Source organism: Lynx rufus, unplaced genomic scaffold, assembly GCF_022079265.1.
Source record: "Lynx rufus isolate CCGP_SWC_20201006 ecotype Redwood Valley unplaced genomic scaffold, mLynRuf1.p SCAF_18, whole genome shotgun sequence".
Classification (NCBI taxonomy): Eukaryota; Metazoa; Chordata; class Mammalia; order Carnivora; family Felidae; genus Lynx; species Lynx rufus.
The window spans coordinates 30,285,382-30,298,630 of NW_025814832.1; the positions used below are offsets into that span (position 1 = coordinate 30,285,382).

A 13,249-nucleotide genomic window follows, 5' to 3' on the forward strand; every position below is an offset into this window, starting at 1 on the left:
AGCTCAGTTCAGTCCCCGGCGGGCTAGCATTAGCTGAGCACCAGGGAGACATCCAAGGCAGGAGGACATGTGGCTGCTCCTGGTTCTGTTCCTTCCCATCGTCCAAGGTGAGTGGCAGGGGCCCTTCAGGACTGAGCACCTGCAGGATTGGGGCAGAACACAGACAGGATCTGTCCCACAGGGAAATCGTAGGACCTTTCATTCATCAAGACACTTACCCTTTAAAAACTTTTTTGGAACAAACAAACAAAAAGAGCTTTTTCAGGGCACATGGGTGGCTCAGCTGGTTAACCACCAGACTCTTGATTTCAGCTCATGTCATGATCTCTTGGTTTGTGAGTTTGAGCCCTGCATCAGACTCTGCACTTAACGCTCAGCCTGCTTGGGATTCTCCTTCTCCTGTTCTCTCTGCCCCACCCCTGCTTGCACACTAGCTGTCACACTCTCTCTCTCAAAATAAATCAATAAACTTTTAAAAATTACAAGAAAAAAACTTAAAAATATTTTTTTGTTACCTGACAGGTACTAAGTTAGGTGTTGCGAAAAGAAAATAAAAATAAATAACATAAATGGTGTCTGTTTTCTAGGGCACTATTTGTCCTCCCTGGCAGATAGGTTGATAGACAGATGATGGATGGATGGATGGATGGATGGATGGCTAGATAGATGATAGTTAAATGCATGAATTCCTGAAGAATTTTTAAGGAGCTCAACCACCAGCTGAGACCCACTCAGTCAAGGTGGGGTTCAGACATCTGGATCACTTAAAAACCTGCACAACTGGTGTTGACTTGTCCCTCGAGCAGGGAACGTCTCTTCCGAATTGCTCAGAGTACAGGTAGAAAGACAGGCAGTGAAACCTGGGTGTGACAGGCTCTCTGGAGAGTTGTTCACCCCCACACAATAGCCTGAGTCTCTGCTCCGCATGAACCAAAGACCAGACAGTTGTCCAGAGTGGTTAGGGTAACAACTGAGACATCAGAGAGGGAAGGCCAGAGATTAGAAGGTGTGTATTTTGGGGATGGATTTCATATCTTGGAGACAGCTAGTGCTTGATGCTCCCAGAGGATAGGAGCTACTACAGGACCATTTGGTTGACCCAGCTCTGCTCCCTGTCATTGAACAGAACCGCAGGGTTTGGGGCTGGATGCAGATAGTGTTTCTTCCGGGAAGGAGGTTATCAGAGGAAATAAAATGACTTAATTTATTCATCCATTGGCCTCGTCATCATATGTGTGGAAGAGAAAAACTCTGATAAGAAGATTTCCAGGCAGACAATTTTGGGAAAACTTGCATATTGTTATGTTCTTGATGTGGAAGTTCATGCGGGGATAAAAGGGTTACAAATGTGTATTAGTCATAATTGCAACATACCACAGACTGAGTGACTTAAGCTATAGAAATTTATTTTCTCGCATTCTGAAGGCTGGGGGGGGGGTCAAAGATCAAGGTGCAGGCTGATTCAGTTTGTGATGAAAGCTCTCTTTCTGGTTTTCAGCAGTCACCTTCTCACGGTCATCTCCTCTTTGTTCACAAGCAAGGAGGGAGGGAGAGAGGGAGAGACAGAGACAGAGACAGAAAATAAGGAAGAGAGAGAAACTCTCTGATGTCTTTACTTGTAAGAGCACTAATTCCATCCTGAGGTCTCCATCACGATCTCCTCTAACCCTAATGTCTTGCCAAAGGCCCCATCTTCAAACACCATCACATGGAAGGTTAAGACTCCCAACATATGAATTCTGGGGCAATGCAAGCATTCAGTCCTCCACAACATAGAGACAGAACTGATCAAGCGGCAAACAGGGATAGCTCATCTGTTGTCATTTTGACATCATCACCACCCATTTTAAAATTAAAAAAATTTTGATGTTTATTCATTTGTGTGAGAGAGAGAGAGACACAGAGTGTGAGTGGGGGAGAGACAGAGAAAGAGGGAGGCACAGAGTCTGAAGCAGTCTCCAGACTCTGAGCTATCAGCTCAGAGCCTGGTGTGGGGCTCGAACTCACAAATCCTGAGATCGTGACCTGAGCCGAAGTCAGACACACAACCGATTGAGCCATGGAGGTGCCCTACCACCATCCCTCTAACTCGTCTTCTGCTTCACAGAGCAAAATCTGGGAATCACATTTCCCTTAATCACCTTCCTTCTATGGGTTGGAGTTTGTCAATGGAAGTACTTGTCAGAGATTTGGAAGGTGGGAAAGCAGCCTTACACTCTGGAGGCAGCTGAAGGGCCCATGGATGGGTTAGAGATTTGGAGTGACTTCTTGTCAGGTTCTTGGGAACCCGTACTCTGTTGGTGAAGACTGAGATGATTGGTGGGAGTTTCTCAGAGAATTTTTAGGATCTCAGCAGCTTCTTGCGGACTCTTGAGCAAACTCATTCTGGAGCTTTCGGCTGTGAACACAGGGTTAGCTTCCTTTCACTTGAATCAGTGGAAAGACTAGGACATAACTGCTCACAGCAACATTATTCACTTGGCCAAAATGTAGAAAAATCCTGTATGTCATCAACTGATGAATGAGAAACTGTATGTGACTTATCCCTACCAAGGACTGAGTGCCCATATACGCTACCACGTGGATGAACCTGAACAATTATTATGTTAAGTGACTGAAGCCAGAAAAAATGGCCATTGATTGTATGATTCAGTTCATATGAAATATCCAGAAGGGAGAAGTCATTAGTGGTTGCCAAAGGCTTCAGGCAAAGGGAAATGAGGAGAGATTGGATGTAGGGTTTCTTTCTAAGGTGACGAAAATGTTCTGGAATTAGAGGTGATGGTTGCACAGCTTTGTGAATACCCTAAAAACCACTGAAGTACAGACTTTAAAATTTATGACATGTGAATTATAGCTCAATTTTTAAATTGGACAAAAATAAATCCTTAGTCTTAAACCGTATTTCTTCATTTTAGAAAGGAAGAAAATGATCACTGTCTTAACTTAGCTAATTGGAAAAAGAGCACAATGGCAATTTTGAGGAAATAAGAGGAATAAAATTATACATATGAAAACTTAATAACAGGAAATAAAAATAGTAACATCTACAAACTAATCTCAAAACTGCTTTAGTGATGCAAAAAATAAGGAGGGGAAGAAAAACAGGAAGGACATCTTGTGGCATGTGTAACCAACAAAATCAAAGAACGTGTGCAGTCAGAACATGTAATTATAACAGATATGAACGCTTTAATTATTTAAGGTACATTCTAGGGGCGCCTGGGTGGCTTGGTCGGTTAAGCGTCCGACTTCGGCTCAGGTCATGATCTCACGGTCTGTGAGTTTGAGCCCTGCGTCGGGCTCTGTGCTGACCGCTCAGAGCCTGGAGCCTGTTTCCGATTCTGTGTCTCCCTCTCTCTCTCTGCCCCTCCCCTGTTCATGCTCTGTCTCTCTGTATCAAAAATAAATAAACGTTTAAAAAAAATTTTTAAAAAAAGGTACATTCTAATTGCAGGACTTTATGCTAATACATATTCCGTGAAATAGGTAACTTCCTGGAAAAAAAACTAACCAAAACAATAGAACAGATTCAAGAACCATGGAAGAATTTGAATCTTCAACATTCATGGGAAAACAATTTCCAAGTTCGAAGAATTTGTCCCAATAATGAATTTGTCACGTAGTTTTGTAGATAATTTCTTAATACTTAAAGACACAGAAATTCCTTTGTTCTGTTTATGTGCTGATGGCCAGTGTTTTAACATAGGGATGTCCCCACAAAATCCAGATTCCTGGTTACTCTCGAAAAATGAAAAGATCGGGGCGCCTGGGTGGCGCAGTTGGTTAAGCGTCCGACTTCAGCCAGGTCACGATCTCGCGGCCCGTGAGTTCGAGCCCCGCGTCAGGCTCTGGGCTGATGGCTCAGAGCCTGGAGCCTGTTTCCGATTCTGTGTCTCCCTCTCTCTCTGCCCCTCCCCCGTTCATGCTCTGTCTCTCTCTGTCCGAAAAATAAATAAACGTTGAAAAAAAAATTAAAAAAAAAGAAAAATGAAAAGATCTGAAACCACAGAGCCAACATCTTGCATGAGAGCAGTGGGCCAAAGTGTACTGGGGTCTTGCCTTTCCTTGGGTCATTTGCTCTCCAGATGACATTGGCCACAGGGAGGGGGAGGGGTGGGTTATAGGATGCTGCCATTGCTCAGTGTGGGTGTTTTTGATTCTTGGAGATCTGTAGTTGTGCTCTTAGGTGATTTCTGTGGTGGATTTGACCCACTGGAGTTTTGAAGGACAAAGATCTGTCTTGTGGAAGGTCTACTACTTCTTTGACTGTTATTCAACTCATCAGGTACTTGGGTTTATTGGAATCATTTGTGATACAGGAGGCTGTGGCTTTTCCTCAGGCAATGGGGTGTGGTGGTGACAGGCACGTGGACTTGTGTTTTTCAGGCTCATATCCCCTCATGGCAGTGTCAAATGCAGTGAGTGGCCCCGTGCGGGGCTCGCTGACCGTGCAGTGTCGCTATAAACCCGGGTGGGAGACCTACAAGAAGTGGTGGTGTCGAGGAGCTAATTGGGACAACTGCCGTATCCTTGTGAAAACCAATGGATCAGGGGAGAAAGCAAAGGGTAACCAAGTGTCCATCCAGGACAATCAGAAAATGCACACGTTCACCGTAACCATGGAGGAGCTCAGGTGGAACAATGCAGACACCTATTGGTGTGGGATTGAGAAATATGGAACTGACCTTGGGGTCAAAGTCAAAGTGACCATTGACCCAGGTAAGAGTATGTGTAAGTGTGGCTGTGTGTCTTTAGAGCCTGCTCTGTCCTGGGCCCTGAGGTTCCTCTCCAGTGACTTCAGTGTCACTCAGAGTGAACTGTCACACAGGGTGGTTGAGTCCTGAGTTCTCCTAGAACCTGAATGACCCCTTAGATGCTCTCACGGCTCCCAACACCTCCTCCAGGACTGGATCAAGCCTTTCTGGGCATGTGTTTCTCTGCACAGCTCAGTGTCTGAGTCTATTGCCCACAGAGAGCAAGGTGATGGTCCCAGTTTCAGCCCATAGGCCAAAGGGACCTCCTTCCATGGGACCCAGAGACCCCAATTCCTGCCAATGCTTTCCTGGGCTTCTGGTGCCCTGTGTTCCTGCTCTTTCTGGAGTTTGGGGCTGGGACTTCATAGTAGCTATTCCCACCCTCTGCTCCATTTCCAGTGTCAGAGGGAAAGGGCCCCCAGCATAGTTGTGGTGGTGTAGTTGATTTCTGAGGTCCAGAATGGTCTCCATAGTCAAAGCGCTGTTTAAATCTATTAAATACTTTTTGTCCGTATCTATGAGATGATCATATGATTTGTCTCCTTTAGTCTGTTAATGTGGCATATTATACTTCTTAATATTCTCATGTTCACACAATTTTGCATTCTTGGGATAAACCCAACTTGGTGATGATGTATTATCTTGCTTATATATCCCTGGATTCAGCTTGCTGATTTTTGGTTGCAGACTTTTGCATTTATGTTCATGAGTGGATTTGCCTATAATATTTCTTATTGCACTGCGTTTGCCAGGTTCTGGCATCAAGATTATGTTAATCTAATTAAATGGATATGGGATTGCATCCTCTTTCCTATGTTCTAGAATTTTCTGTGTAAGATAGACATTATTTCTTCTTTAAATGTTTAGCAGATACGTCCATTGAAGCTCTAAGTGTCTGGAGTTTCCTCTTGGAGAGGTGTTTTATTACTTTTTTTTAAGTAAGCTCTACACCAAATGTGGGACTTGAATTCCCGATGCTGAGATCAAGGGTAGCACATTCTACACACTGAGCCAGCCAGGAACCCATGGGGAGGTTTTTAATGATGGATATGACTCATTCAAATAATTGTAAGATGATTCAGGTTTTCTATTTCTCTTTGTGCCTGTTTTAGTATAATACATTTTCTGTAGAGTATTTTTAAATTAACTTGTTTTATTTTTTATTTTTTTAAATTTACATCCAAATTAGTTAGTATATAGTGCAACAATGATTTCAGGAGTAGATTCCTTAGTGCCCCTTACCCATTTAGCCCATTCCCATCCCACAACCCCTCCCATAACCCTCAGTTTGTTCTCCATAATTATGAGTCTCTTCTGTTTTGTCCCCCTCCCTGTTTTTATATTATTTTTGTTTCCCTTCCCTTATGTTCATCTGTTTTGTCTCTTAAAGTCCTCATATGAGTGAAGTCATATTATTTTTGTCTTTCTCTGACTGACTAATTTCACTTAGCATAATACCGTCCAGTTCCATTCCACCAGAAGTTTCAAATTTATTGGCATAAACTTGGTTAGATGTCCCTTTATTATCCTGTTCCCTTAGTATCTTACCTTATTATAATATGCACAGAATATTATGTGATATGCCTTTTTTCATTTCTGGTATCAGTTATTCAGACCTCTCCTATCATCACTAATATCTTGCTAGGGTGGTTTTTTTTTTTAATAACTGTTGCCTTTTTTGTCTTCTCTATTTTATATTTTCTTTTTACTTCATTAATTTTTTTTCTTCATATCTTTCCTTCCTTCTCCTTTCCTCTGCAAGTGACCATGCAGTGTCACTACAGCCCAGAGTGGGAGACCTACGTGAGGTCCTGGTGTCCAGATGCTGATCTGAGTAGCTGCACCATCGTTGTTCAAACCACTGGATCAGAGCTGAAGAAGAACCTTGTGTCCATCAATCAGAAAATGCACACATTCTCCATGACCATATGGGGAGAGTAAAACAACTTTTGAAAAAAATGACCTGTTGTGTTTCTGAGTTGCTCCCAGACGTTTTACAGAATGGCATCCCTGTTCACAGGGATTTGGAAATTTGGAAATTCAGAGAAGGACCCAAGCTTAGAATTCTTCCATAAGTTCCTTCTTTGCTTTTTCTGGGGCACCTTTTAAATTAACCACTTGGATTTCATTCTGTGAAAAATCAGTGACCTCTTCCCCGACCCCCTTGTAAGTCACAGGGGCTCTCAGTCTTCTGCTCTCAGTCTCCTGCTTGTTCGTGGTCCGGGATGGGGGCCTGCCCTTCCTCAGGCTCTCCCCTGGATCTGTAAACAATAAATGTTGTGACTCTGCTTCCATTGTGTGGGTGTATTGAAACTGCGCCTTTCATTAAAATGTCCCTGTCCCTGGGTGGTTCATGTCCCTAAAGTGGGAGTGTGGCTATGGAGGGAGCTACCTAGCTGCCCACCCACGTGGGTGGTTGTGCCTCCTCATGCAGCGGGTCATGATCTGCATCTTCTTAATTCAATGAACCAGCTCTGGCTTCTAAATACACACGGAGGAACTCAGGCAAGTCAATGCAGACACAGGCTGGTGTGGGATTAGGAGAGTTGGAGATGACCGTGGGTCTAAGTGACCATTGACCCAGGGAAGTACTCTTCCCTCATGGACCACTGGCATCTCCTCAGCAAGAGGGAGCTAGTGGAAAAGTGAGCAGATAGGCCAACTTTTATAATTATTTGTGGATTTTTAGAAAGAGAAATTTTAAAAATACACAAAATGTAAAGTAGAAAAGTATGTTCTGTCTTCTACCCTACTCCCCTACCCAAAGGTAGGACTATAACCAGTGTGTGTGTGTGTGTGTGTGTGTGTGTGCATGTGTGTGACTGCATGTGTGTGCATGTGTGTGTGTGCTTAGGAGAAATTCTATGTGTTGAAGCATATGTGTGTGTATATTCTTTCCCTCCCTCAAAGAAAAATAGCTATATTGTTCTACAGCCTGCCTATTTTCAGTTAATGTATTTTAAAAATCATTCCATAGCAATATCTACAGACTTTTGTTTTTCATGGTTTCATAGTATTTCATGGTATCTGTATATCATGATTTGTTTAATTTTTTTGTTCATGATGGACATTTCAGTTGTTTTGATTTTTTTGCAACTACCTGCAATTGTGTAACAATTCTCCTTGCATATGGGGCTTGATACACATTTATGGATATACATGTAGGCACACTCCTGTAAAAAAAAATAGCTCTGTTACTGGTCTGTGCAGTTTTCAATTTGGTGCATATTACCAAAAAAGGTTATAACATTTCTATCCTCGCTGAATGTGTTAATAAATGCCCACCCCACCTTGGATGTGGTCAATTCTTTATCTTTATCCTCTGAATGGCAGACTTGGCATATTGATGCACATGACCTGGGCCCCCAGGCAGTGGAGAACGCTGTAGCGGATGGGAGTGGATGAGAGGGGAGAAGGAGTAGCAAAAGGCTGCCAAGCAGAGAGCTACCAGGTTGGTGATGGTGGGTGAGTTGAGAACCAACAGGACACCTGCCCTCATCGACAGAGAGAGGTTCCAGGCTGCCACCTGCTCCAGCTTGCAGACCTTCCCAACAGCGTCCCTCCTTACACTAGACTTTGGCAAATATCAACTTTTATTTGTAGAGGGAGTAGCACCTTCAAAAGCTTATGGGTGAAAAGAAAAGAACTCAACAAATCAAAGGAAAAAAAAAAAGAGCATACTTCACAAAAGGCAATGCCCAAGGAAACATAAGCAAGGCAGCTCATATAAATAGTCCTACTCATTCTCCAGGAAATGATAGACAACAGGAGGATTCTAGAAGTGTAAAGAGAATGAGGCACAACATAGGGTGATGGAAAGCAAGCAGGTTGACCTCAGAAAAGAGAAGGAGCAGAAGAGAAAGAGCCAACGTTGCCCAGAAGAAAGAATAGGGAAAGAACCACAAAACCCAATGATAAGTGTGCCTAAAAACGCACAGACGTGGTGCCCTGTGGAAATATCATGGAGTGAGGTTTAAGTGAACCAGTACAAAACGTGTGGAGAGGCAGACATTGGTATAGAAGACAGAGAGGTGATGCCACAAATGTATGTCGGCTATTCCTTTGGGGGAGAAAAGAGAAGGCAAAGGAAACATAATTGAATCGAATTAAAAACTATCCAGGAACAAAAGGATCTTTCAGACTGTTACTGAAAGCCCACCTGGTGACCCAGGAAAGGAACTGACACAGATGATCCACACCTAGAACAGTATGAAATTACCAAACCATGTGGATAAAACAGAATCATATGGGCTGGTATCAGAAACGATGATCAAATCAGAAGGTCATACCAGAAGGATCGTGTTGTCTGTGACAGAAATAGGCTAGCCTCATAACAACACTGCATCCCAGAAGACAGGGAGGAGAATCTATATGTTCTGAGCAAATGGCACAATAGTTTGGGAATATTCTGGCAACAATCTCATGCATGAAATATAGCACCCTGAGACCTTTAAAAGCAGAAAATCTACATCATGATGAAGTATCGCCAACAAAGAGATAAGTTAAATAGTGAAAAAAGAGAAGCTATGGTTAGCAATGAATATATTTTAAAATATACAAAGAACCGTAAGCAATGGTGGGGACTATTACAGGACAGAGTGGTAAATATCATATATTCCAAGAATACTATGCTGACAGTATCAGCACTGGGTAGAGGAGGGTGGTAAGGGGTGAGATGCAAACGTCTTCATCTTTTAAGGCATAAAATCCATAGATAGTTTAAGTGTGTCATTAAAAATAAAATGGTAGGGGTGCCTGGCTGGCTCAGCTGGTTAAGCGTCTGACTCGATTTTGGCTCGTGTCATGATCTCATGTTTCGTGAGCTCAAGTCCCACTATCAGCTCAGATCCTACTTGGGATTTTCTCTCTCCCTCTCTCTCTTCCCCTCCCCTGATCACTCTATCACAAAAATAGAGAAACTTATAAAAGATATAAGATGGTAATGTGGAGGCTTAGAGTTCAAGCAAAGTGCAGAGGGTGTCCAAGTGAGGGGCAGCTTGGCATGAGTGTCAGGGCCTCAGCAGGGTGAGGAAGCCCTCCCCACTGAGGGTCAGCTCATTCTGGGGTGACAGAACCTAAGAGTGTGAGAAGGGTATCCACATGGAAGGAATTTGTGTGTAGGATATCAAAGCCCTCATAGGGTGGGGCTGGAGGTAGGGTGGTGTAGGGCTGTGCATGGGTGTTGAGGCAAAGCCTGTCTCTTCCAGGCGAGATTGGTTACAAGTGGCATTATTGACCCATAAGTAAATATAGGAAAACTTCCAGAAGTCAAGTTTCTCACAGTGTGAGAGGAGAGTCACAAATAGAGAAAACCAGAAAACTAGAATGAGCCCTGTGCTTCTGACTGGGAATTGGGAGCATTGCAGGGAACTGATAGTTTCAGGCTGTCCCTGAAAGCCCATAGATGTGAATTCAACAGGGAGTATGTTTCCATCATTTATCTGTATATGTAGGTGTATCTGCAGAGGACCTAGGAAAAGGGACATCCTAATAACTAGAGAGCACCCAGCTCCTGGGCCTTTGGCTTCTTGAAAATCATTCTTCACTAAAAGGAAGTAGAGTTCTTTGAGAAGTGGCTGATTCCAGGGCTGGGACACAGAACTGACAAGTTGAGCCTTGGACATCTTGTGTCGCAAAAGAGGAAGAGGTCAAGGGCCAGAGAGACACATCAAAAGGACAGGAAGCTGCTCGAAGGGGCTCCCACTGGCCAAATCTGGGACAATTTGAACATCAAAACACATAATGGTAGTAATGGAGTGTAAACCCTCAGAGCAAAATAAAAGCCATTTTAGCGTATATTGGTATAAGCATATAAAGGACTAAATTGAAATTTGATGCGAAACTGGTGATTTACATTGTTTCAAAGAACTTGTATGCAATACTTACTAATTATAAGTAACAGGGCAACTTTGTAATGAAGAAGTCCTCCGGCCACAACCTTCAGCAAGTGACCAAGTGGACCCCATTGGTAATGGAACAAATTGAAATCACGTGTGCCACCTGGCAAGATGCACCTCCTGAAGGTGAGGCAGGAAGCCGGTGCCAGAGCCCCTACCCCACAAGTGACAAAAATACAGCAGGGCTGCGACCCCAGAGTCTTCTGTTCACTTGTGGGTTCAGGTCTTCCTTCACGGTTGGCACATACTCAAGGCTTAGTTCTGCTTTCGATCGTGATGGGGTCTAGAATTTTGAAACCCCTTTTTGGCTGGAGCCCTAACATCCATGGGACACAGAAGAAAGTCCATGATGGTTGCAGGTGGCTCACAAACTTGAGATGAAATATGTTTTCCAAGGAATCGGGGCCCCATGGGAAGGCATTTTCTACTATGTTAGAGGCCTCAGGAAAAAGAAGGGCCAGGGCTGTGTGGCCAAGGGGGCCACTTGGCTTCTCAGGCTGTACTCATGCCCACCAGAGACAACAGTGGTGCTGGCAAGCCATAGCAGCCCTTTGGGGACCCTGAGTTTGTGGAAGGGGCCTCCATGTCACAGATCCCAAGACTCAGCTGCTTCCCTCTTGTTCCTGCCAGGACCCCTCTGGCCTCAGCTCTGTGTGTTATCTGAGACCCAATTCAACAAAGAGACACATGTAGACAAGCAAATACACCCCCCACAGACTCTCTAGTCACCTGGATGCATAGCCGGACTTGCTGTTTTTCCCTGAGGGCTTCTGGGTAGAGCCCCAGAGCCTGAGTGAGAGGGTATCTCTTGAGGAGACAGACACCACCACCTGGACCACAGGATCAGGATTGAGCCCACCTAGACCTTCCATCGCCCAGTCCATCTCAGTCTCGCACCAGTGAGCTGTGCATCATCTGTACGGAGGTTCCCTCATGGTGACCATGAAAATGAGGGTCTCCAGATGGTCTATGAGGGACACAGGGCCTCTCCTCCACTCTGTCACCAATGTGGTGGCTTCCACAAGTCTCTTATAGGCAAGGAGGTACTGTTTGTGGCACCAGAAATTAGTGTTCATCTTTCATTTCTCCTAAGATGGAAATGACATGCTCAGAGTCCCCCCACCATGGTGTCTATAACTTCTTTTGACCCCTCAGAAGCAGGGAGCCTAGAACACACAGACTGATATCCTTCTTACACACACAAGGGACAGGGTCCTAGTCAGTTCCCTGGGAGTCACCTCCCACTCTGATGATAAAGCAGGTATTACTGAGCAATTCCATGAGTATCCAATGCTCCCTGCCATTGATCATTGTCTCTATAAGTAACATGAAACTTTCATTGACAGCCACTGTGTCTGAGGCAGGCACAGTCACATCTCCTCTGAGCAGCTCCCGAGTCTAGACAAACTGGGCTCTAGGCAGTATAGGGGACATTAATCACTTCACTTTACACATGAGGAAACTCAAGCCAGACTGAAGACACTTGCCCAGTGCCACAGAGCCAATGACACCTGTGCCAAAACTGAAAACAAAGCCTTTGATCACAAGCCTGGCATAGTTTCTACCCTCAACCCCCAGGATGTACAAGGTTACTTCTGTTTTGGTGTGCCCACTCTATGTTGGTTCCTATTCCAAATGAGACCACCATACAAAGATCCAGCATAACAAATAGGGCACAGACACCATGCTAGTCTAAGCTTTTCATCTTAGCACTCTCTGATCTATTGAAATGTAGGAAAGGAACCCCCAAAATCTCCTCCACCATTATTCTAGACACTTGGAAAGACTTCTTAACTAATGAGTCCTTGGTATTTTCCCTGATTAGGGCTTCAACATATGAATTTGGGGGCAACATGGGCTTATAGTTCTAACAAAATGGTTCGAAATAAAATATGGATGCAAAAAAAGAATAGACAGAGCCCAGGAAGAATGTAAGTGGAGGAGAACCCCCCAAGCCCCCAAATCTTTATTGAGAGGAAACATGTATTCTCTTGAAAATTAAAAAAGAAAATTGCTTATTTGTTATTTTTTGATGAGTGAGTAAGAAGATGTTGAACATGAAGAACCCAGTATTCTGGGCTTGCAGTTGCTCACCTGAGGGAGGGGGTGGGTAGGAAGGAGGGATGGTGGAAAGGCCAAAGGCCAGGCCAAACCCAGGAATGGATGATTGTTGGTCTGAACTGCCTGGAACATGGACAGTATCACAGCTGTTACGGGGAGATCTGAGCCTCTTAGACTGTCCCATCTAGATGGAAAAGTCCAAATGGTCCCTGGAGCCCCTGCACCTAAGGACCAGTGGGGTCAAGGTACAAATGGAGGGGCAGAAATGAATTGTTTCTTGTGACCACTGGGTAAGTCCACTGTGTTTGGAGGCTACTGACGTAGATACAGGGATAGGTGGATATTTGCATTGTTTCAAAGCCCCTCCCACAAAACACTTATACTTCACAGAGGAAAAAAGAGTACCTTCAATGAGCTTTGTCAAATTTATAATGATATATCTGTATACCTGTATTAAGATCTTGTTTGAGATGAAAGTAACCCAGGTATTCCAGGCTTAACAAAGGTGATTAGACTGTGCACTTAGCATGAGAA

General features: G+C 44.0%; 1 protein-coding gene across 1 annotated transcript; it reads left to right on the top strand.

Moving 5' to 3' along the window:
• Positions 1-6,985, top strand: LOC124513454 (CMRF35-like molecule 7). The gene is made up of 3 exons (XM_047081464.1): positions 1-107; positions 4,390-4,722; positions 6,520-6,985. Exons 1-3 carry the CDS (start codon positions 68-70, stop codon positions 6,696-6,698), a joined length of 552 nt encoding a protein of 183 aa, XP_046937420.1. The 5' UTR covers positions 1-67; the 3' UTR covers positions 6,699-6,985.
• The last annotated feature ends 6,264 nt before the right edge of the window (positions 6,986-13,249 follow it).

Excerpts from the sequence above, each read along its gene's own strand:
- LOC124513454 (XM_047081464.1), top strand. The coding sequence starts at position 68 with ATGTGGCTGCTCCTGGTTCTGTTCCTTCCCATCGTCCAAG. Across the intron at positions 108-4,389 it reads GTTCCTTCCCATCGTCCAAG|GCTCATATCCCCTCATGGCA; the intron begins GTGAGTGGCAGG and ends TGTGTTTTTCAG. Across the intron at positions 4,723-6,519 it reads CAAAGTGACCATTGACCCAG|TGACCATGCAGTGTCACTAC; the intron begins GTAAGAGTATGT and ends TTCCTCTGCAAG.